The sequence below is a fragment of the Larus michahellis genome, chromosome Z, assembly GCF_964199755.1.
Source record: "Larus michahellis chromosome Z, bLarMic1.1, whole genome shotgun sequence".
NCBI classification, from domain to species: Eukaryota; Metazoa; Chordata; class Aves; order Charadriiformes; family Laridae; genus Larus; species Larus michahellis.
The window spans coordinates 38851871-38876517 of NC_133930.1; the positions used below are offsets into that span (position 1 = coordinate 38851871).

Genomic DNA, 24647 nt, shown 5'->3' on the forward strand with positions numbered 1-24647 from the left:
TTTTTTTTAAATTTATTACCTTGCTGTTCAAGGAAGCAGGAAGTACTACTGTGTTGTAAGCAAACTGAATTGTGTGAAAGAGTCTCATGCCACTTTCTTCTCCAAACTAGATTAACCTGAAAGACCAACCTGTGTTTTGTTTTGTTTGCTAGATTCTCATGTCAAAGATATTAGAAATACAATTAAAAAAAAGTCTTAAAAATCCATTTTATCTCATTGGGAGTCTTCTTAAACTACAAGATACACAAGACGCACATTTCTCTCACAAGAAATTACCGATATCAGCACGTAACAGTCACTTTCAGATGTCCGCATTACTTTGTACATTCTTTATGGCCTGACTAGATTGATAGCAAAGTCAAGGTAAGATCTTTCAGTTGAAATCAGTAAGTCCTCTGTTTTTTAAACTTGCTTCACAGTAACCTAAAGCATTCGTATGCAAAGAAGGCAAGAAACAGGCCGATGACATGCCCATAGCAGACCAAAATTAAACTCATTCTGTGCTTTCCCACTGTGTTTTTCTCTCCTCCCACCATTGATCTGGAGAGCCTGTAGGAAAGATAATCTGCTATGCATTTGTATAGTGTCAGCACAGTGGGAAGTGCAAAGGTCTTTTAATGATAAACTACATAACAACAAATTTCGCAATCCAGCTTTGAGAAGGACAGAGTCAGTGCCCTTGCTGCCAAGTTCATTCTTCGCTTGACAACCTGATGAAGACAGGTGTCGTCAAACGAAAATTTAGAGGACAGTTGTCATGTTATCCTTGGTGTATATCATTCTGTCCCCATGAAGCCTTATCCTAGTATTTTTAATAGCAACCCTCTTAGCATGTGTTCATGATGTACTTTGACTTAGGTTGTTGGAGCAGAATATGGTTCTGGAAGTGCAGTTCTTTGGGTTAACAAAATTCACTTTTGTCTGCCTTTCATTTTCCGGAGGCTGTTCTCTTTCTTTTTTTTTTCTGTAGACCTTCTCCACCGCACGAGGCATTTGGCTGCCTACTGCCGGTAGTTCTGGTACCTCAGGTGGCATCTATTTTCTACTCCTATACCCTACAAATGTGCAGTACGGGGGCTGAGGACTGAGGAGACAGTCTGAGAGATCAGTACTGGAGCACTGAGTACAACAGAATAGGTGAAACAAAGCAGTAACTGACACCTCAAAATAGATATTTAAGGTTTATAACATTTTAAAATTAGGTCTGTTTTTCTGAAAACATCCAATAAACTTCCTAGTGCTCCCGCCACAGACCAACAGGTTCCAAGATGCTGGCCGTTTGTGGCAGAGGAAGCTTACGGACTCAAACATTTGTAAATGAAACTCTTGAAAGTGGTTGCAGCCTTCAGTTTGGTTGCAAAAGTTAGTTGCTGGACATCGTAAAGCATGGCCAGACACCTGGTGGGAAGTAACTGGCACCCCCACGACCCACCGGGCGTTGCTCCAGGCTTTTGAGCCTCTTACGCGGCAGAGGACCCATCCCTGCAGGGTCCTGGGGATGGGTCCGACGGTAGGGGTGGCTGACGGTTTAGGTGAGGGAGGGGGTCACCCCTCGCACCTCCCGGCCGCCCGCGGTCACCTCCTGCCTCCCGGGGCGCCGGGGGAAGGGGGCGGCCCGGCCTCCCGCCCTCCCTCCGCCGAAACCACTCCCCGAAGAGAAAGTCACCAGGGGGTGGGGAAATGGTGACAGCTCCAGGAAGCCGTCGCCGGCACCGGGAGACACCGAGGGGCGGTAGCCCGCTGTGTGGAAGCTCCCAGCCGCCTCCGCCACGGCGAAGCCAGCCCCGCCGCCGGCCGCCATGGGCTCCCCACAGCGCCCGCCGCTCGCCCACGTCTTCAGGGGGACCTTCGTGCACTCCAGCGCCTCCGCGCCCATGGAGATCCTCCATGGACACCTGCTGGGGGTGGACGACAGCGGGACGGTGAGCGCGGGGGGCGAGGGAAGGGGTGTTGCGGGGGCGGCGGGTGCGGACGGCCGGGGGAGGAGCGGGGCCGCCGCCCCGGCGGGACGGTGGTCTCCAGGTGTCCCGCTCTCCCCCGGCGTCCCCCTGTCTCGCAGTGGAAAATGACCCTTTTGGGTCCCGAGTCCCGGTCCGGGGGTGGTGAGGGGCAGGGCCGTCTCCGCCGGTCCGTAGGGTGGAGGTGGAAAATTTCGGCGCTCGAAGTAGTCGGAGACTGTCGGCAAGAGGAGGGACCCGCGGGGACGGGATTTCACGCCAGTGTGGTCTCCAGTCCAGAAGGGAACTGGAGATAACTGGGATGGCACGTTACCTCCTTGGAACGACTCTGCAGGCAACCTAAATCTGTTTTTTGAAGTGTGCTTAATGTTTCCGAAGCAGCGGCGTGCCTGGACCAGGCACTCTTCCAGATTCTCTCATTTTTCTTTCAGTTTCACAAGTGGGTTTTTCATTCTCTAAGCGTCAAATCATGATTGTGAGTAGTTGCAGTGTACCCCCTGTACTCATGCACAGCCTTCTGAGGGACTTTTTTTTTTTTCTTCCTTTCTTGTCACAAGAAAAATCATGGCATATACCCACATAGAGTTACGAAGACGATGTTGGGGGATGTTGGGCATGTTAGTGGTACGAGCCAAGTTTAAAGTTGCACTTACTGATAACACAAGATTGATTCTGGCAGGAAAGCTGTATCATTCTCTTAATAGTATCACAGGTGAAACTCAGTTGTACAGTGCATGTTGTGCAGGTAGACTGGTAATTTCTTATAGACTCAATAGTATACATATAGGTACCCTATTTATGATAAAAAGAAGGTCATTTTCTTTCTTGCTGCTAAAGAACAGGCTTCAGCATGTCAGGCTTCAGTACAATTCAAAACCACACTTTGAGCCCTTACGGTGTTTATTTTATCTGTTCATACAGGACCATGAGGGTGTGTTTCAGGACAGCCTCCTTACAGCTCTTGAGGAGTCTGGTGCAAGGGATAGCAAAGTCTATGCTGTATTTTGATGTATGGGAGGACAATAAAAACCTGCATAACTATGTATTGGCTGGTGTCAACTAAAAACAACAGAGCTGAATAAAAAAAGGGTTTGGTTTGTGTAACTTGGGCGCAGGAGGGAGAAGCTCATACCCCATCCTGCTCTGTGTACTGGCAATTTCCGGAAAAGGGTCCCTATTCAGCATCCTCAGGAAATCAAGACCTTTAAGTGATTTTCTTGAAAAACAGGTGCCTTAGTAAGCTATACCTAGGGATTTGTGCTCTCAGTCACTCTCTTCCCTTCTCCTAGTGAACAAGAATTCACTGGATGCTGTTTTCCGTGCATAAATTGGCATATTCCCATGCAGTTGTTTTAAAAAGAAATATTTTCCAGTAGAACACTGTAGTCCAAAAATAAAATTCCCACCAGAGTACCGTAACAAGGACTTTCATTTTCTTCTCTTTTTAATACAAATTCTTGTCATTTTACTATTCCACGGTGTGATACAGAGAGTTTTGGTACCCTTTAGCCTATTACTCATAATTTAACCTCATGGGGAACTTCCACTGGAATCATGGAAGAGTTGGCTTTTCAAGGAGAACATGACAGTTAGAAAATTGCTTGCCTTTATTGTCCAAGTTTACACCAAAACTGTTTCAGTATTACTCCCAAAGAAGTAAGTTTAAGTAAATATTCGCCTCATGTTACTGACTCCATCATGGAAGAATCTTGGCGTGGTCTCTGATGGGGTGAACAGACTTTGTGAACAGCCAGGTCCTGTTCTCCAGAGTGAGTCCCTGTCCGAGGGGCAGGAGCATACAACCTGCGCCACAGAAACACTGCCCAGACCCCCACTGCATGTGGGGATACTTGGCTGGTAAATCCTACAGGTGAAATGTCAGCTCCGTGCTTTGCCTGTAGATGAAAAGGGAGCTTTATCAAGGAAAATGCTGCTGTCAGGTATGATGACTCAAGTTATTTTTAAGTTAGTGAAATAAGGACTGTGTTTAACTGAGTGGTTTGCAGAGCAGTGTGGTGCTGGTTTTGAGGAACAGCAAATAGAAAGAGTAGTATTCCTCAGAGTAAAGAAAATAGAGACAGGTACAAAATGTGAGTTGAAATATTGGTGTAATTAACTTAGCTGAGTAGCATATTAAGTAAATAGAACAAGTATTAAGCTAAAAGCTCCTGTTGAAGGCATGAAAAGAGCAAGAGTTGTGGAATAAGAGTTAACATTATTAAGTACCGCCAAACATGGGTGTTTGACTTAAGCCAGCTGGGAGAGCAAGTGATGCGTGTTAGCTATACAAGGAGGAAGGTACCAAGGCACTAACATCCATCTGGAGTTCGTTGCTTAGACTTTCTCAGTAGATTGGGCCGTTCGTTCAGGAGCTGGGTCTAATAAGTGCTCCTGCCTCTTATCCAACTTCACATGCCAGTTTTGGGAACTAGGCAAGCAATAGGCATCGTGTCTCTAATTGCAAAAGTCAGCTAATTGTTGTGGGAAGAGGGAAGGAAGAGAAGCATGTGGGAGGGGAGGAAGAGGGAAGGAAGAGAAGCATGTGGGAGGGGAAAGAAGGATGGACCCCTTACTCATGTTCATCTATGAATGTCATAGAAAAGAAGTAACCCAGGCATTGTTGGATCAAAAAAACCTGTGTTCCTTCAGCCAGTATCATTCACTTCCCATTCTTTTGTAGAAAAGCAACATGCACTGTGGTGCTTGGAGGCAGGCGGGATTTACTGCATCAGGGTTGATGCATAGTTTAGTGGACCAGCTATGTGTTGATGGAGGAGCTTTGGGCATCTCTTGGAATAAAAAAAAGGCCTGAGCTAGGCACCAGAGTAGGGAGGTCTCAGCTCCTCATCTTTGGATCCTTTAGCCCCATTACATGGGTGACACATCAGAACTGATCAAAGTGTTTGGGCAGTGGTGGTAGCAGCTGTTGATCCTGCCTTTTGTGAGACACCTTTCCCAAAGTGGTGGTTATCGTCCTTGACTTCCTTCTTTACAAGCTGAAGGTCTTTGTCTTGTCTGTGCACTTCTTTTGACTCTGTAATGACTCTGTCATAGAGTTTTTCCTTGCTTTTACAGTGTTATAGTCCAGAACTAATTTAATGGACCAGTGCGAGCGAATGTCCAAGCCTGGGACCTCAAAGACCTTAAAGCATTCAGTGTTAGAAAGGTGGCCAGTGCAAATGCATCCTAAAGCAATGGGGAGCATCTCTTGGGTTACCAAGGAGTTCTGTTGGGAAGTTTGTCTGAAAATAGTATAGTTGTCTTGCTGATTCATCCATAGCTGCATTCAACAGTAATTGACCAGGTGTGAGGTTTAGGGTTGATTTCACGTGTCCAGCTCCCTTGAAATATATTTTCTTCGTTCTTCTGCGATTTAAGTGTTTTATTTATCTGCACCCTAACAGTATATAATAGCCACTTCTTTTCCATGGCAACGCCTGTTTCCAGAATTTGCCATCTGGTATTTCATGTTTCTCTCTCTCTTCCCTTTTCTCTTTTTTTTTTTTTTTTTTCAGCAGCTCTAACATTACTCATTCTGCATCCATTTTGACTTCAGCATCTGAGTGACATTTTCTTTATTGCTCATCTGAAATTTCAGTAGGTCTGTATTCTAAGCCTTCTGCAGATATATAGCTAATTAAGCTGGCTATATTCCTCTTTAGAAGGAGAGAGATGCTGCTTCATGTGAAGTATTAATGGACTACAATATTCTTGCAGCTTTTGCTAGGGTGGTATTTATTTATATGATATGACTTTAATACGTTTTTTTTCTGATTAAAATTTTAAAACATCTGATCTTTAGACAGTGTAAATCATATAAGCCATATGTGCATTTAAAAGACTAGGCAGTCCAAAACTTCTTGTCTACAGTTTAGCAGCCTTTGCTTATTTTTCACTATAGAAAAAATACAAAATTCAAAAGGTAGTGTCACACACATAAAAATGGGCGTGCAAATAACTGCTAAACAGTGCTCTTTTGGTCCTCTTGATCTTCCTCCTAAGTTACTTCCTATTGCCTTTTTACAGCTATTTGATCTTGCCTTTACATGTTTATTTAATTGCTGCCTCAGAAACTGCTGTCATGAGGGTGATGCAGGCCCTCAGTGTGGGAATCTTCACAGGAGCAGAAGGATGCTGATAGCAGTAAGATTGTTCCCTTGAACTTAAAGGAATGAGCTCTTATACCAAGGGAGTTAGAACACCATGAGCTGGTTCCTGGCAGAAGCTGTGGTTCGGCAAGAACTTCTGAAAGCCCAGGAGAGCCAGCCTTTGTCTGGCGCAGGCAGCAGGGTCCTCTTACTGTGTCAAGTGTTGCAGAAACCCAAATCATAGAATCATAGAATGATAGAATGGTTTGGGTTAGAAGGGACCTTAAAGATCACCTAGTTCCAACCCCCTGCCGTGGGCAGGGAATCCCGTCTGGAGCCTGTAGTGGGCATTGCGGTTCCTAGACCCTCTGCTCTTTGTTTCTTGGGAGAGTCGTCACTCCTGTTATTGCCATACCCTAGAATTAAAGAACTGAGAACTAAGCTGCCAAGAGTCATGTTGTAGATTAAAATGCCATACAACTCAAAAATAAACAGAAAATGTGCTAAAATTCTGACTTGGCAACAGTAACTCAGCAGCGGTAGAGTTGATGTCCTCTAGGAGTCAAGTGGGTCTGAGTTAGGCTCCAGATAGCAGTTTTATTGAAATAAACAAAGATCTTAGTCATGCTTTTAGTCTGTTCTGGAAAATAAAAACATTATCTGCATTTTTTCCCTCAATTTCTTTTCTCTTCCTCAGCACTTAAAAAAAACCCAAACCCCCAACATAAGTGACATGAGCAGAAAATTAGAAAATGCTTAGCTCCCTTCCAGTCAGTCCTAGGCAAAGCAGTTAATTTGACCCCTCTGGTTTTGAATACTGTAATTGCATTCCCATAAGGCTGTTGCACACCTCCACAATGAACATAATGACTGACTGTACTGCTGGCGTGCCAGTATATTGCAGGAATGCGAGTGGACACTCAAGTCTGTGTGGTTCTGCCCGTGTATTGCTTGAGAAGGAATTAACTGTTTTCTTACAAGTTACGAAAAGGGTGCGGTTATTCACTGGATTGTGAGTAGGTATTTCAAAATCATGCTTGATAGTCAGGAGGAGCAAGTATTTCAATGCAAACCTATCACCTTTGCAGTAAGCGTGTAAAATCTGTTTCAAGATACGCCTCGTTTTGCCTTCATGTAAAGTTGATGTGGGATACAGGTTTAAAGTATCTAACTATGTTTTCTTTCTTTTAGATTGTGTTTTTGGAAAAAGCTGATCAGCAAGAGCAGCTGGCTAAGAAGTGGGGGTTCAAAACATCTGACATACGAGAACTGAGTAACCAGTATGTGTTTTGTTTAGATTAATTTCAGCAAATGCAGTTTATTCTCTGACTGAAGTAATGTGAGTTGCCGTGAATACGTTTTGATAGGGAGCACATTAACCTCAATCTCATGGGCAAAACTCCCTTTCAGCTCCGTGAGAGTTCTTAACTCAAGAGCTGCCTGTGTCCTGGATGGGACTGGAAGGGTTGGACAGTCCATGTGATTTTTGCATTCCTTGGTTTGGGACTGGAGCCATGGCTGAATTGTGCGGGCTGATTTACACTGCGCAGGACAAAATGCCATATTTAGCTTTCATACAGCACCTCTTCTTACAGAAGTAGTAAATGATGTTTTTTCTTGAGATTACATTTTATATCCATTTGGTTAGCAGAGGGCTATGCCCAGCTAGCTCCAAATTCTAGACTTAGTAAATGTAGGCAACACTAACACTGCAAATGTAAAGCCCTAATAAAATGAGAAAATCTGAATCTTCTAAACACAGAGCCTTGGATTTATAACTGTATTGCAGCCAGAGCATTCCTTTTTTCTTCAGGCAATGAAATCTTCCACCTTTCTGGTGAAGTGAAATGGTTTTGGATTGCACCTACTATGCTTTGCATGTAGCAGCACAACTGTAAATGACTTTTGGCTTAGAATCTAGGGCTGAATCATTGTTTTAGTGTTCAGTTGTTAGAAAATCTGTATGCTTTGTTGGATGGCTAATTATACAGAATATATGAGTCATCAGATGTTTTCTTCACTTGAAACAGCCTAAGGAAAATGGAAGGTGGTGGGAATATGGGTCAGATTGGGAAAGATCTTTCAGCATTTCTAGCATGCAGGAAAGCAGGAAGAAGGGGAACTACAAATCACTGTTCTTTCAATAGTCAGGGAGAAGGGAAGAAGAGTGAGAGAAATTTTAAACTGTATGTAATTCCAGCACAAAACAAAATAATTATAACAACTTCCTGGTAATGTTGGCATATTCATCCCTGTTATTTCATGAACACTACATGACAGCAAACTGTTACAGTTCCATTGTAAATATGTCTTCCCTGTCAAGATATGAGCAGAGTTTTTTTCACCAGTGTCTGTGTCTGCATTTGTAGAAGCAGTGGCAGTTCTTCCGTTAAACCTTAAAATTCATTGATTGAAAAGAAAAAAAAGCTTATATACACATATATGATGTAGAGGAAAACTGGAATATAGAAAGTTACAGTTTTGTGAATGTAATGTTCTGGCAGCTAGAGGCATTGCAAATATATCCATACTAGGAAGCAAGACTGTGCCCAAATCTTTTCTTTTTCAGGTTTATTCTATGGAGGAGTAGTTTTAGTTACTGTGAAGTCAGTTTTGCTTTATTTGTTGGTATTTAGTTTGGGTAAATATTAAAGATAATTGGATTCATCATGGTCTTATGTTGTTTTTCTTTCAGGTAGCTATATATAAGTCTGTGCAAAAGTTATTATTCAACTACTTCATACCCATACGTAAAAGGAGTATGGGTAGAGGTACAGTAGCTAATGCTGAAAGAGGAAGGTTAATCTGTATTGGCCATTTACTCTGGTGGATTTTGGTCAAACATAGTGTTTAAAGCAAAACTACTTACTGTGGAAAATTTTGTGACATTTTGTGACAAAATTTGACAATTTTCTTTTCTTTCCCTAGTGAATTCTTCATGCCAGGAATGGTTGATACACACATTCATGCCCCTCAATATTCATTTGCTGGCACAAGAGTAGATCTACCTCTTTTGCAGTGGTTGACTACCTACACATTCCCAACAGAAGCCAAATACAAAGACAGTGATTTTGCAGAAGAAGTGTACACCAGAGTTGTTGTAAGTACTGCAAATGTCATTTACTTACTGTGAAATATATGTATGTTTTCAGAAGGTCATCAGAAATAGTGAAGCATGTTTCAATGTCATGAAAACCAGATAAAAACAACGGTATAGGCACTGTTCTAATTGCCATCCAAGATTGTCCCCTACTAGTTCCAGTCTTGTTCTCTTGTTGCTGATACGATAGTTCATTTAATCTCATGGTTAACAGTGAACTTGTTTATCATCTTTTCTGATATCTGACACTATTAGTGTCTTCAGTTCAGACAGGGTGACATCCGCACAACTGAAGTGCTCACTGTGCAGGGTGTTTAATAACACCACCTGGAAAAAAACTGCCAGTGAGAGGTGGAAGTTAGTTGCAGGAGCTTCAACACAATGGTTATGCTCTCACCATGTGTGTCAAATAGGACAAGGTTAGGAAAATGTCTTCACCCCAAAATGCTGCAGAATACCAGTTGCTCTGCCCCATATTTGATGGGGCTGATGATAACATTCAACTGTTAGAAACAGAACTAAACCTGTGGGGAGCAGATACTGTTTCATATGGATCTTGGAACTTTTGGAGTTGTAATGAAAGCACAGTGAATTTTTTCAAATCAAAATTGTGTTTCCAATAAACACTTTCTATACTTGTAAAAGAAACAAATTAGGTAAAATATGCCAGATCTTAGCTGGAATCTCGTCTGGTATCTCAAATTTTAGGAAAGTCAATTCCTCATGCTGATGTTTTGGGAACAGAATGTTTTTAGATTCCATTAAAAAGTGATAGGAATCCAGAAGCAGAGAATTCTGGGGGTATAGAAGCTGAGAAAGACAAAGGTAGTTTGTCTTAGTAATAACATTGTTATTTTTGAGGCTCATTTTAGGAACCCTTAAAGACATATTTTTAACTATTGGCTTTAATTTGAATATTGTATGGAAAAGACAGAGCTTGGCTTCCTGTTTGTCAAATAATTAGTTCTAGCCATTCTCAAAAGTTGCATTTGATGTCCCACCTTCTATCTCATTAAAAATATAAAATACAATTCTCAAGTTACATTGTAGAGAGAATCCAAAAATGTAATTTAAACCTGTGTGTTGGATGGGTAGTCAATATAGTATGCATTAATCCCAAGATCAAGTGAAGCTATAAATTTCACCATGACTTAATGTAACTTTAAATGGCTCTTCATTTACTGTTATGTCCTCCAAATATAATATGAAGAGGTATTAACCACCCTCTTCTTTCAAATGGTATAATTAAATAAATAATTAAATTACACTCTGAGCAGTTGTTCTTGGTTTACTTTTACCTTGAAGTTTGCTTTTTATTCAGGGATAACAAAGGGGTTTTATACATGAAAGCCTGGCTATTTTTCCCAGCCACATCAGGTGGCCAAATGAAAACCACTACTTTTTCCCAAAAGCCTTGCTTTGCTAACATTAGGTAAACAGTGCTTCATTGTGAAAACTGGAGAGCCTTTCAAAACTAAGAAATAGTATAAATGACTGGTTGTTTGTATTTCTAAATACAGTCAGAATTTATTTCCAGTTTAAGTGAAGGAAATATAGACTAGTTTCTATGGTTTTAGCCATTGTTAAAATCCTGTATGGATTTAGAAGAGGAATTTTTGTATTTATTAACACTCAAAAAAAAGCTATTATGAAATTAAAAATCTATATTTTACCTTTCCACTTCACTGCACAATTTCACAATAACTGAATGTTCTCACAGTTTGAAATCAGACTGCCTGTTCTGCGTTTTGGCAGCTTGACTATTTTTTTTCCCAGACAGTTGAAACTGATTTCTTTTTATAGAGACGAACTCTAAAGAATGGAACGACTACAGCTTGCTACTTTGCAACGATTTACACAGATACTTCTCTTCTTCTTGCTGAAATTATAGGTAAGGCTAACAGTGAGTTTTAAAGGATGTTGTGCAGGCTGTGTTAGTTGAAGGAAACAGACACTAGGAGTTTTAGACTAGGTAGGGATCTATCTTTCTACTAATTTGTTTTTTATTCATTGTATCTGTCATACTGTGTCCCCCAAATCCACCCTAGTTACCCTTGTTCACTTAACCACCTCTGTCCTGTTATTTCTGCCAGTCTCTTCATTCCCAAATCAGCTGCTGGCTGAGCTTGAATGAGGTCTGCTGGAGTTGCGCTTCATCTGCCGTTCTCTTCTCTTTCTGGCCTTTTGCTATTTGAGGATTAAAGGGCTGAGTGACAAGAGGTGCAGTCAATGTGTTAATTTCCTGGTACTCTGAAGTTTCAGTTGAGAATCAACATCAAAAATCTCTACACACCCTCTGAAAACACAACAGTGGGACTTGTGTCAGGATCTCACCCCTCCCTTCTGTTCACTGTTGCAAATGCCTGATGTTTGAAAGTGTTGTGATTATTGCAGGATTTCTCAAGGCTCATCCAGTTCCTAAAGCAGAGCAAGTTAATGAGAGTCTCGCTTTCCATCAAAAATTCCCTAGTCTTTCTGATTTTCTAGGAAAACCTAAAACTTTGAAGCTGTTGTATTCAACAACTCAGAAAAAGTGGACAAAAGACATCTAATTCAGAGACACAATTGAAAGCTTAGAATTGAATATTATATGCATTCCTTTTAAGTCTTACACATATGTTCTCAGTCCTAGCATGGGTAAATCTCAAGAGAGATGCTCGAAGTAGCTCTGGTAATTTTCTCCATTGAACTGCATGTGGGAGGCATGTTAGGAACCCCATTCCTTTCTCTTAAGGAGAGATGGTTTGCTGACATCTTTGTGCCTTTTCTCCACTCAGGGTAATCATCTGTTACAGCTACTGTACTTTGAAGCTTGTGCTTCTTATCCTCTACTTCACAGTGATCTTCTTCCTATACTACTATTATGAATTGTGGTTGTGGTTAAGCTACAGTAATAGAGTCTTCAATTATAGCATTTTTAAAGTTGGGTACTAATGTGGAAAAGAAAAACTATTTAAATTTTTTTTTCTCTTTCCTTTTTAGCCTTAAAAGTCACATGCATTGTCACAACTTAAGAAAAGAGTATAAATTCTGTTCATCTTAAATTAAGCTGGCTGGGGTGGAATTTGCTGTTTTGATTTCAGTACAGGCTTTGGTAACAGTTTTTGAGAACGAGTGATTCTGAGTTTTATATTCTTATGCATCTCAACAGATAAATTTGGTCAAAGAGCATTTGTTGGAAAAGTCTGCATGGATATGAATGACACTGTGCCACAATACAAAGAGAATACTGCTGACTCTGTCCAAGAGACAGAAAGGTAAGGTGATTAAATTTATGGCACAACCTTTAGAAATAAGGCTTTTTCATACATCTGGAAAGTGAATGTGAAGCTGACTGAGAACTTACAAGTTTAAATTTATTAGGAACAGGTTTTTTTTCTTCCGACAGTATTGTTTCCTACAGTTCTGGCAATTCCTACATACCCAGTTGCTGCACAGCCCAAGCAGTTTCTCTCTAGCTTTTCCAAAGGGGGAAAGCTACAGCTCTAGGCTTTGGAGACAATATGTGTATGTTGTTGTCTGTTTTCTTTGTCTTTTCCCGTCACAGCTCTGAGTGTGGAGTTGATGTGACCTGACATGGGATGGTGGGGTGGCAATCAGTTCCTTTGCCCTTCTGAGGTATTTTCTTCCCTCATTTAGGATAAAGATATATTCAAGTTGCAGGAGTCAGCTTTCATATACCCCATTTTAAACATGCTGTGGTTCTCCTCTCCTCCAGCATAGCACCAGTGAAATTACTCTGAACTTGCAGCTGAGAGAATGAAGGGGAATCCAATCAAGGCAATGTACATGTCGGAGGGGACCCAAGACTGGAGTATGGCAGCCTGCTGTCTTAGGTTTCTCTTGTCTTGCACATCCATGCTCAGGAAATGCTTAAGTAGACATACAGCTTTTCTCAGGGGACTACTTGTTCACCTGTATAAATGTTTCAAATATCATGCTGAAAGAGAAAATGCCTGACAGTAATATAAACATCTTACAGCACTTGTGTGAAGTTGCTACCTTATTTTTGCAAATCATTCTAGAAGAATGCCAGTAAAAGTTAGAAATGTCATGGATTTCTAACCGTGTTTATATTTAAAGACATTTTTAAAACTTGTAGCACTCTACTACCATTTGTTTTCCTTCACGTAAATCCCTAATTTTCATAATACAGCATGAGTCCTGCTGAATGGCCTGGAAAGTGGCAGAGCTTCCAGCTCTGATATTTTTTAAAACTTCTGAATGTTCTAAATAGCTTTCTTTTAAATACCTATCGTGTGCCCCCAACTCGCTTCTCATGATTGCGTTAATAACAAATGTTCCTCAGCTTTGGATGAGACTGTGCCACATGTCCTCCACAGCTGTCTAGAGAAGAGGGCTTTGTTCTTGTTGGCGTGAATCAGGAGTATTTACCTCATCAGTACAATTGCAGAAGGATGAAAAAGCTCTTCCTTTAAGCGGGCAACCTTTTTTTTTTTTTTTTTAAAGAACCTAAGAAACATAGAATCATAGAATTGTTGAGGTTGGAAGGGACCTTTAAGATCATCGAGTCCAACCTTTAGCCTACCCTGACAAGAGCCACTTCTAAACCGTGTCCCTCAGTGCCCCATCTACCCTTTTTTTAAACACCTCCAGAGATGGTGAATCCACCACCTCCCTGGGCAGCCTATTCCAATGTTTAATAACCCTTTCAGTGAAAAAATGTCTCCTAATATCTAATCTAAACCTCCCCTGACGTAACTTGAACCCGTTTCCCCTCGTCCTATCACTTGTCACCAGGGAGAAGAGGTCAGCCCCCATCTCTCTACAACCTCCTTTCAGGTAGTTGTAGAGGGTGATAAGGTCTCCCCTCAGCCTCCTCTTCTCCAGGCTAAACAACCCCAGCTCCCTCAGTCGTTCTTCATAAGGTTGTCTGTCACACTGTCAGAAAATGTGTTACACTGATTTCAGCTCTTTACAGTTGAACTCCAGAAATATTTCTATTGTATGCATGGAAATAATATACAATTCCAAGTGCTTCATGTACTAAATCTAAATTCAAGTCAAGAATTTGAATCTACCCTTCTCCTGCAAAGAGGGTTGAATAAAACGTTAGGGAGCTGAAATCTAGAATATGTAATATGCTTCTAGTAGTAGTAGTCATCTGGAAAGACGAAGACAGATGTTCAAATCTGTTCTTCTGATATAGAAGACAATGGTTTGAACCTGAGTTTCTTTCTTCATAGAGAAGTACCTAAGCCAACAAAGTATAGGGTATTTCAGTTTTGAAACAATGGTGACACTGTTCAAAGAATGTGAAAAAAAATAAAAACAGTCATCTGGAGGTTTTGGATTATCACCTGAGAGTTACACTTGAGTTGAGTTTCTGCTCCACTGAATATTTTATTATTGTATTGGGTGAATCAGTAAGAGGAGACAGGCGATATCTAATTCACATTGCATTTTGGCTCTCAAAGTTAGACAATGGTGGGCTCAAACTCCTTTGGTCATTGCAGACGTTTAATTTAGGTCTCTCACTTCTAGCAGGTGATCTAGCACCAGCTGCAATGTTGTGAATCTAGCCTCTGGCGTTATTTTCTTTTCCATCTGAAGATATTTGACAAATTTAATTCAATGTTTGTTGTCACCAAAATTACGTGTTTTTCTGAATATAAACTATGATGTAAAAATTCACCGAGATCCTGTCCAGAACCCATCTCAAAGCAGCTTTTGCAAATTATTTGCATACGCTGTGCATTTGGGTTTTCAAAGACTTTCTTCCCTTCAAAGTCAGAGGAGGTTTTATTTGCTCCTCTGCATTACCTATATTGACTGCTTGGGGTCTTTTCGTAGAGGTCCCTGGGGTACCATCTTTTGTTTAACACAGCAGGCAAATCTATACTATATTTTCCATAAGGTAGATAATCTATACACTAACATTAATATAAGCATCAGAAAATAAAGGGTCCTTTAAGTGAATGGAGACGTAAGTAACTACTGTAAGTGAGGTATGGAATGTTGTGGCATCTTTTAAAAATAGGATTTTAAACAATAGAATATATTTAATGCTGTAATTTAAATTCATGGACAAATTTAAGTATTTTTTTTCTCTAATGTTGCATCTGTAGCTTATAATTATGTTTTCAATGAATTTAATGTAACATGTATTTGGTTTTCAGTGAGAACTCAGAGTAATTACCACGTGTCTAATGTTAATTATTGCAAATTAAAAAAATTCTGCATGTTCAGGGTCAAATTCACAACTAGCATAATTTGAGGTAATTACCTTGACTTCATTGTGTTGCTTCTTTTTATTTAATCTGAGAATCTGGCCCAACTTTCTGTAAAAAATTAATCTGGGTCTGAAATACTTAATAGTGTATCTAAGTAAATATTTTCTAAATTTTTTGTAATTTATAACACAGGTGACAGATTTATAACAAATTTTTTTTCTACCCTTTTTCAGGTTTGTTAAAGAACTACTGGAAAGGAAGGTGAGTAGATTTCTCCTTTGTATTCGCTTCTGTATTTAGAAGATGCTGTGTGAATATATGAAATAGTTAATCCCACCGACAAACTGCTGGCTTAGTGACAAATCAATAAATGCACATCTTTCTGTGTAGTATACAGATATCATCAGTCTGAAAAATGTTCTGCTAGCCATGTTGCTGAGAAATGGACTTGTAGCAGTGTAAATTCAGTCTCGTGCTCAGAGCACAGCAGAGTAGTGTTCTGTGCATGTTCTCTATTGACTTTAAAATACTCCGCTTCCTAGAAAGGACAACTTTCTGTTAAGAAGGTGGAAGTCAGTCAATCACTCTGTGGTATATAAATAGACTGGTAAAAGAAGTTCTCATCAGCAGAAGCCAGTGTCTTTACAGTACAGTTACTAATCCATTACCAAATTAGTATTTTGGGTCAGCACATGTCTTCCAGTGTGTTTCTAAAGAAATTCAGGTTTACACTCCCGAGGTAAAGGCAATGGTGTACACTCCGATATTACAAGCAGTTATACTTTTCTTATCAGCTTTTTGTCTTCAGTGGCTTAATTTGTTGACGTTTGTACCTCAAAACATTCAAAACATTCAAGAACAGATGCCTAGACTTTAATGCCTAAATCATATGTATTAGTAGAGTAAATCGGCTAATCTGAAGAAGTTCTGAGCTTCTTGTATTTGGGAGATGGTATAAGAAACTGCAAACCAAGTTATCATATACTGTCTTCTAGTGGTGTCACGTGCACAACTATTGCCTGTGTCTGAAGGCAGAGTTGTAATGCCATTGTCTATTTTTATGACAATTTTAATTGAGAAGTGCAAGGTGTAAAGCAAACATCTGTATCTGTAGTCTTGGTGTCTTCTCCACTGTTTCCTACTGCATATCTGGTGTTACCACTCATCTTCCTGTCTAGGGAGTATAGGGACAGTTTGTTGCTATCATGAGTGGAGAAAACTGAACAATATAAAGGCTTTGGTTTTACAGAACTCTGCAGTTTTGCGTGATTACACGTTTGATATTCACAGAAGCAGGGGTCAGAAAAACATCTGGTCATTCATTTGACTTACTCCTCATAATGCATACTGGACTGTCAGCAAATATGAAAAAGCATCCAGTGCTTCTCCTGAAGTCTGGTAAAATCTCAGTGGCTTGATGAAGGACTTCTAATAAGAATAACTTCTTTACTAAGGTTCATTAAAACTGTTTTGAAAATAAATATAAATTGATTCTCTATTTCTCTGGTAAAATTTCTAATAAAAATTAGGAAATGACTATATGGTTTAATCTGAGTTGGCAAGGATGCCATAAGCAATGAGTGATGGAGACAAAATGTAATTGCTGTGTAAATGCTTGTCTTAATTATGGTTACTGATATATAGACATAGAATCCCACGCATGTCTTTTTAATATTTTCAGTATCCAAGGGTACAGCCTGTAATAACCCCCCGCTTTGGCCCTTCTTGCACAGAGGATTTGCTGTCTGCACTTGGCGATTTAGCACAGGCTCGTGATCTCCACGTACAGGTAAGCTCTGAGAGCTCCACGTACAATTTAAATAGTTTGGATAGATAGCATACAGACCAGGGAGTTTTCATAATTTCAGCAAAACACTTAAACCACATTGTTTCTTACCTTGGAGGCTGTGTTTTCAATTCCTCTGAAATTACCAGTGGTACTCTGAAAGAACACTGTGACCTGCACAGGAAATGAGAAGGCTCATGGCTGGAAGGATGTGCAATTTAGCAAGCCCCGGTGCATGGTTAGAGCGACCCTTGAGTTGCTAAAGGTTGCGCTCCCTAGTACAAGGTTGTTACGTCTGTCTCTCTGCCTTCTGCTCTTTCTGTACAGAGCAGATTTCAGTAGATAAAAGAATTACTCATCTTCGTATCTTATTTAACATTGTTAGCATAACTGTAAGATTTCCGGTATGATGAAGTTTCTGTGTTTAAAAAAGACATATTTTAAAGCTTACGGGACTGTTGAAACTTTGAGATGTTTCTCTTTTGGTTACACTGTTCTAAGCATATACTGTTACAAAGCTACGCTACATTAGGATTTTTTGCCATTATGAAGTAGGCATTTGAAAATATATGCTCCAATGGGAGTACAGGAGGATCAGATTTTTATCTGAGACCAGGAATTAATCAGCCCATCTGAAGATACGTGGAGCAGCTAGGTAGCTGTGGCCCTGACCAAAGGGTCCCCTCTGTGGTAGGCTGGTTCTCTTTTACCTCCCAGTCGTATGTATTATTTTATTTATTATTTTAACATTTGCCAAATACCAAGTGGGCCATTATGTCACCAAACTACTGGGATGGACCATCCAGGCATACCATCTCATATCGCTTTTATAGGAACAAATGGAGCTACTCTTTTCGGTCCCAGGGACCTCTCCAATGAAAAGAGAAACCCAAGGACTAGATCTAACTATAGGCTTTCCAAACACTAGTTTCTGTCATTATAACTTTAGCACCAGTATGTTGCTCAGAAAGTTGTAATGTCAGGCTTAATGCTATTTAAAACACTCATTGCTATGTATTTTCTTTTTGCAGAGTCACATAAGTGAGAATGAAGAAGAAGTCAAACTTGTGGAGAACATGTTTCCTGCCTACCAGAATTACACTGAATTGTATGATAAAAACAAGCTGCTTACTAGCAAGGTAGCTGCATAAAAACCTGCACAGTATAGCCTGCATTTATCCCCATAGAGAATATGATGGTTAACTGTAGTTACCTGAAAAGTAGGTATTGTTTTGTCCAGGTTAGTGACATCTAGGGGAAAGTAAGTTGGTTTTATGTTCTCTATTGCACAGGTGTTGGTCAAGATATTGGACCTTTAGACAAGCCCACACTTTTCCTAAGCATTTTAGGGAACATGAACAATTAAGGTACTTTATGCTCCCTGATCCATTTTCCAAGGGCTCCAAAGAGTATTGGGGCAGTGGGATCAGAAAGAGACGGAGTAAAGCTGGTATTGTAGGACCTGGTAACGCTTGGGCAGTACCCAATTACCCTTGTATTACGGTGTTCTTGCACGCTGGTTTTGCCTGGAGATTTGTTCTATGACATTATGGTAGGACCAACTTCATTTTTTGGCAGTTTCCTACAGAAAAGGAGCTTGTCCTGTTGTGTTCTGTGCGTCAACCTCACATACAGACAGGTATGCTTTACTGTTCTGACTACCCAAAAGCACTCTCACATCATTAGCTGATTTTACCAAGTATTGAGAGGCACGGTGGCCTGAAGCTTTATGCTGGCAAGACAAATACAAGCAGATCTGATACCAGGCCACACTCAGCACAGGTTGGAATGCCAGGGTTTACCTTATTAGATAGCAGAGACCCCATGCGAGAGTGAGTATGAACAGCCTAGTTACGGTCAGAGTGCTTAAGCACCGGTCAAATTGATTTAAAATTCTAGGCACAAAGGACAGCTGGGAACTCCTTGGGAATTAGCTATTGAACTCCCGTTTCTGTCTTCAAAAATGTACCCCAGTAAATTATTTATTTACAGTCCTTTTTACCTGAGAAATCAATATGGACTACTTAAGTATGTACACAGTATTAAATTTTGTTCTCTTGCACAGTCCTATGCACAATGATTTGTTGCATCAGTGTACCAAAGAGAATATTGGTGCTGCAAAAACATATGTCTTAATTCTGTCAGGCTTTTATATGCACAGCGCTGAAAAAGGTTGCTGAAAATCAGGGTTACGGGTGCTTTCTGGTACCAGGCTTCTGGTTGGTTGGGGAAGCATTCTATGAAAGACAAGCATAACAAAACCACAGACATTGCCCCCTCCCCAACCACCAAAACTAAGACACCATTATTTTTTTTAATGTTTTAAAAGTATGTTTTTCAGAGCTGTGGCTGAAATATTTCCTTCTTTTTAAAAAGAAGTACACATCAGTAGAGATATGGTTCGACAGCTACCATATGTATGTCCTTAACTTAAAATGTGGCTGTTGTCATTGCAGTTTCAGTTACATTTGAGCTTGATTAGTAAGGATGGCAAGGGTACAGTGCTATTAGGAAATGCTCAGTGGAAACAGTCCCTGTGCTGTTCTCATTTTTATCAGCAGATTGCAAGGCCTGAAAGAGCTCTTGCTCTTCTCTTTGAGTGGTCATTTGGCATATAAGGTAATTCCAAGTAGATTTGTCTGGGAATAATTGGTTTATGTGCTATTAAATGATACTATCCTATACTTCTATGTTTTGTGTATACTGCTTGTGAACTTATTTTTAAAATCAGCTATGTAGGCCAAGAAAGAAATGTCATTAAACAGTTGCATAACAAATTAGATTATTTTAATTAATGGATATTCCATATATATATCTCTACCTGGTTCAAACCTTTAGAGGGACAATGGGAAATGTGCTAAGAGTACATATATCTTCCATTGTATCTGACATACTCCTAGCCCCAGTACTTAATCTCTGTATTAGCTAGAAAATATAAATCATAAGGTTACTACAGTGCTAGGGCAACTGGGGAATTCTTGCCTTTGTTCCTTGAAGCACTTAGGTCACAGCAGTCACTGCAAGAGGCAGCACCCTATCTTCGTTAATAAATGAAAAAAAAGCTGAGAGGCACACTGAAGTTAATGAGAGTTTCTCCCCTGTTGATTTCAAGGGTGTCATTCAAGAAGTGCTTTAATTTTCCTTGATGGTAACAGGTGTCCTTTTGGATATTAGAAGTAGTGCAGCAAAAATCACAGGTACTGACGTAAATGCAATGTTGAGTAAATTGGTGATTCTGTTTTTCTTTAGACAGTGATGGCTCATGCCTGTTATCTTTCTGAAGAAGAGCTGAAACTTTTTAGTCTTCGTGGAGCTGCAATTTCACATTGCCCCAATTCTAATTTTTCGTAAGTTAAAAAGAAAAAAAAAAAAGGAAAAAAAGAATGGTGTACAATTAAATAAAGCTGTTGTTCATATAGTACCCTGAATCCAACCTATCATTACAAGGCTATGTATGTGATACCCCAGAAGTGACATATTGGATTGAGAATGACCATTCATGCTCTGCTTCTGCATGGTACGCTCTGGACTGACTTGTGGTCTTTCAGTATAGTCATGTATGTATGTATGTATGTAGCTATCTGTCTACCTAGATATAGGTATACGAATTGATTTTTTTAAACTTTATTTCTTTTGACTATTGTATCAATGGCAGATTCAGGCCATGTCCCTTCCCCTCAAAGTATGCATATGTTTTGGGGAAGTGGGAATGGGCTATATAGTCTTCTTTTTATTATGCAGAAATAAGATACTGTATGGTATCCACATGGGATACTGTACTAAATGTTGACAGTCATTTTGCCTTTAACATAACCGATATCTTGTTTGTGATGACTTACTACTGCTCTTGAAATGACCTCCTATCTTCTGGAATATACTTTACCTCATATTTGGATTTTTTCACAGATAATATTGAGAGCTCATTTTCAGCAGATAACTATAAAACTATGGGAGTTTTTAACTGAGAAAAATCGCCTTTATTTTTAGTGATTAAACCCCATCTTTCAGATGTATGAATGCAAATGCTCCATCCCAGTTTGATAAACCGAATCTATTGCAAATGTTCTGAGAACCTTTCTCATGAAACGGCTCTGCAGCTCTGCTCTTCCTGAACTTTCTCTGCACGTATCACACAGAACACATTTCTTCTTCCAATCCAGGTTGCGCAGCGGTGTCTTAAATGTGCAAAAGGTCCTGAAACACAATGTGAAGCTTGGCCTTGGCACAGGTTAGTGGTGCGTTGTAAAAACGGTTACTTTTAGAAACCGTTGGGACATACAAAAACATGCCTACTTGTTTGTATTTAGAAGTCAGCATGTCTCCAGCCTATGGACCTGCTTGTTTTTCCCAACTACTTCTAGAGTAGTGAAGTCTAAAGTACTGAAATCTAGAGCAGGTATTTAAAGTATTTAAATTTATTTAAATACTTTAATTAAATTATTTAAAAGTATTTTAGAAGTATTTAAAAATATTTTAAAAAGAAAGTATTTAAAAAGAAAACCAAAACTGAATGAAGACAATTTTGTTCCTGTTGTGAGAGTAAACAGGGCTTGAATAACAACTTTGAAGGTTTCTGTTATTCTGTGTTATGTTCTATTTAGCCTAAGTTGTATGTCAGAGTGCCTTTATTAGGAATTATACATCCAGGGACAGCACTTAGCGGTAAAACTTTTTGTGTTTACAACGTCTGCCCCTTTGTAACATTTAATTAAAGCTCATAGAAGTTTAACCCAGAGAATTATTCCCAAAGCTTGTTTCTAAGAGCCTGATCCCTTCTAGATGTTGCGGGTGGATATTCAGCTTCTATGCTTGATGCCATCAGGAAAACAATGATGGCATCTAATAGCCTTCAGATCAATAAAGTGAACGAAACAGGACTAACTCTTGAAGAAGCTTTTCAACTAGCCACTCTAGGAGGAAGCCAAGGTAAGAAGAAATTTCTTTAGGATGTAGACAGAGAACTACATCTCTTTTTGGTGTTTTATCTCCCTGTCTTTAAATGGTGGCTGAATTAACAGATTTTCTGGTGCCAGATGAAGTTTAAAATGGTATCTGCTGGGCTGAGATATCCTTCAGTCTCTCATATCTTTACTAGGCTCATTACAGAAAAGTAGTCATATCGATATTGAGAGTTTATTAATAGAATCTTAATGATTTTTCAGGGTTGTACATTTTCTCTGCAAAGTTCCTCGGACTTCTTAGTCATTAGTGCGTGTATATTTATCACACCAATTCTCAGCAACCAACATTTAGAGAGAAAGCTGTGCAATTACTATAACATCATGCATCCTGTTTGTCATCAGTTTCTAATTTTGTTTCTGCTTTTTGAGCTCTCAGTGAAGCAGTTTGCCACTGCCTTTCCAGCAAATCAAAACATCATACAAATCACTCCTCAGACAGAGAAAAGCACAGACTTTAAACAGTTATGCACCATAGCTGTTTAAGACACATTTGCATCTGCAGAATATAGTCATGTAGTGTATCGGTTATTCTGGTTCACTGGGATGTTTTGCCATGATCAGTATGCACACACTGATTTGTACAATTAGCAAAGTTTTAGTGGAACTTGTATGATTTAGCAGAGAGCAAATCCGCACGTAAGTAAAAATTTACTACTATTTCAGGTAGCAGAATTGAGCTCGCTGCCTGCTGAAGATGTGGTAGTGTAACATTTTTGTAGCTGTCAGAAAACCCCATTGTGAAATATTGATGGAAGTTTGAAAGATGTAATGAAAATGTCATCAAACAGATCTTCTCAGGACTGTATTTGAATTTTGGGAGGGTGCAATGGGGAAATAGAGAAGGCAGAAAATGGGCAGGGAACAAAAAAGGAGAGGTCTTTTCCCCCACCATACACAGAGAATAATTAGCTCAGATACAGACAGGAAAACTTATAAAAATCCCAAACTCGTATATGGTTTGCCTTCCTAGCTACTCTTTTACTTGTTTTGCCTGAGTTCTTAGAATTACTTAGCAATATCTTTATTGTGTATACTGGTTTTGAACTGTTTTATCCTTACTGAATCACTTTCAAGGGTAGAAAATAAATTACTCATACAACCTTTCAGTAACCTGGACAAGTAGTTTGCGGAAATTTAAATGAGTGATTCTTCACTGCAATAATTTGCTTTGCTGAGACTCCTAAACTCTTGTCACCCTCTTGTGTTTAATCTAAAAATTGCATTCTGCTTATAAACCTGAAAGAATACGAGATCATTTTAGTTGGAACTGGTAGGTAGTCAAAATATCTTTGTGAAAGTATTGTGAAGTTCACTGAAGGCTGAAGTTCTTTTGTCAGACTGGAGCAATCTGAAAACAAGTGAAAAGGTTATTTTCAGATATTATTCCCTTTGATAACATAGTTTAACTCCGAAGTATTGGAAAACTTGGTTTAATACACAGATACATTGTACAACTTAAAACTATCCCAAATCATTTCCAAGGAGACACAAAGACCTCTCTTTAGGTATTCTAAGCACTCACAAGCACCCAGTTGCTGAAGATGAAACTGTAAGTTTTCAGTGCTTGTGGATCTGAGAACCAGAAGTTGTAATGAAGCTTTGAAATAACAAAGCTAAATGATAGACCCCAAGACAAGCCTTACAGGTGGGTATGAGATCTTCAGATCTGGCTGTGATTTTTTTTCCACACCATATTGTTCTTTGTTCCTGCTAATTACCCTCAGTTATCCGTTATCCTCTCTGCACACCTGTTTTATTATTGTATTATTATATATGTCACTCTCATAATAAGTCTATACAACCTGTTAAAGTTGCTTAAACTGTTTAAACAATTAAATCTAATACTGCCTTAGCAAAGTGAGTATTATTATATACTTTACCATTTCTCTGACTCCATTTCATTGCCCCTTTTGGAGCTTTAATGTTTTTGCAATGTAAACGATTATTATTCCACTTTAAACAGTTAGTGGCCTATACACCAGATCTGCAGTGACACAAAATCAAAGGATAACATTCAAAGAACGAAAATCAAAACAGGGCTTCAAACTTTCTCACGTTTCGTTTACCCTTAACAGATGGAGTACCAGAACCCTAACCCTTCAGAAATTCACCAAAATATACATGTCTTTACTGAGAAGTTGCGTAAGAACTCAGATGCTACAATACTCAGTGTTGAATTTGCTGTCATATTTTTCCATGTGGTCACCTAAATTCTTGTAGTTTTTCTTATGAACATCTCAAGTAAGTTGCCAGGTGCTTCCAGATGGTGGAAGCTGGCTTGCTTTGAAGAGCTGTTTGTGAGCTTATTTTCTTCCTCAGCTCTAGGACTAGATGATGTGATTGGAAACTTTGAGGTCGGCAAAGAATTTGATGCACTGCTAATCAACACGAAGGCTTCAGACAGCCCTTTTGACTTGTTCTCTGCTGATAATTTTGAGGTAATTGGAACAGGATTAATGATCAAAAAAATTACTGGAAATTATGTGGGGAAGGTCCAAGATACAGCCAGAATAAGTCTTTTGAGAGTTACTCCAGTAACAGGAGTCGAGGGTACTACACC

General features: G+C 39.5%; 1 protein-coding gene across 3 annotated transcripts in view; it reads left to right on the top strand.

Moving 5' to 3' along the window:
- The first annotated feature begins 1663 nt into the window (after positions 1-1663).
- GDA (guanine deaminase) overlaps positions 1664-24647 on the top strand; it is a 28626-nt gene continuing 5642 nt past the window's right edge. For all 3 annotated transcript variants that reach the window (XM_074569653.1, XM_074569652.1, XM_074569654.1), the window contains exons 1-12: positions 1664-1922; positions 7238-7326; positions 8975-9146; positions 10950-11037; positions 12298-12403; positions 15574-15601; positions 17022-17129; positions 18158-18265; positions 20376-20473; positions 21287-21354; positions 21906-22052; positions 24407-24525. In XM_074569653.1, the coding sequence (XP_074425754.1) occupies positions 1800-1922; positions 7238-7326; positions 8975-9146; positions 10950-11037; positions 12298-12403; positions 15574-15601; positions 17022-17129; positions 18158-18265; positions 20376-20473; positions 21287-21354; positions 21906-22052; positions 24407-24525 (1254 nt within the window). In that variant the 5' untranslated portion in view covers positions 1664-1799. The remainder of the gene's footprint in view (positions 1923-7237; positions 7327-8974; positions 9147-10949; positions 11038-12297; positions 12404-15573; positions 15602-17021; positions 17130-18157; positions 18266-20375; positions 20474-21286; positions 21355-21905; positions 22053-24406; positions 24526-24647) is intronic.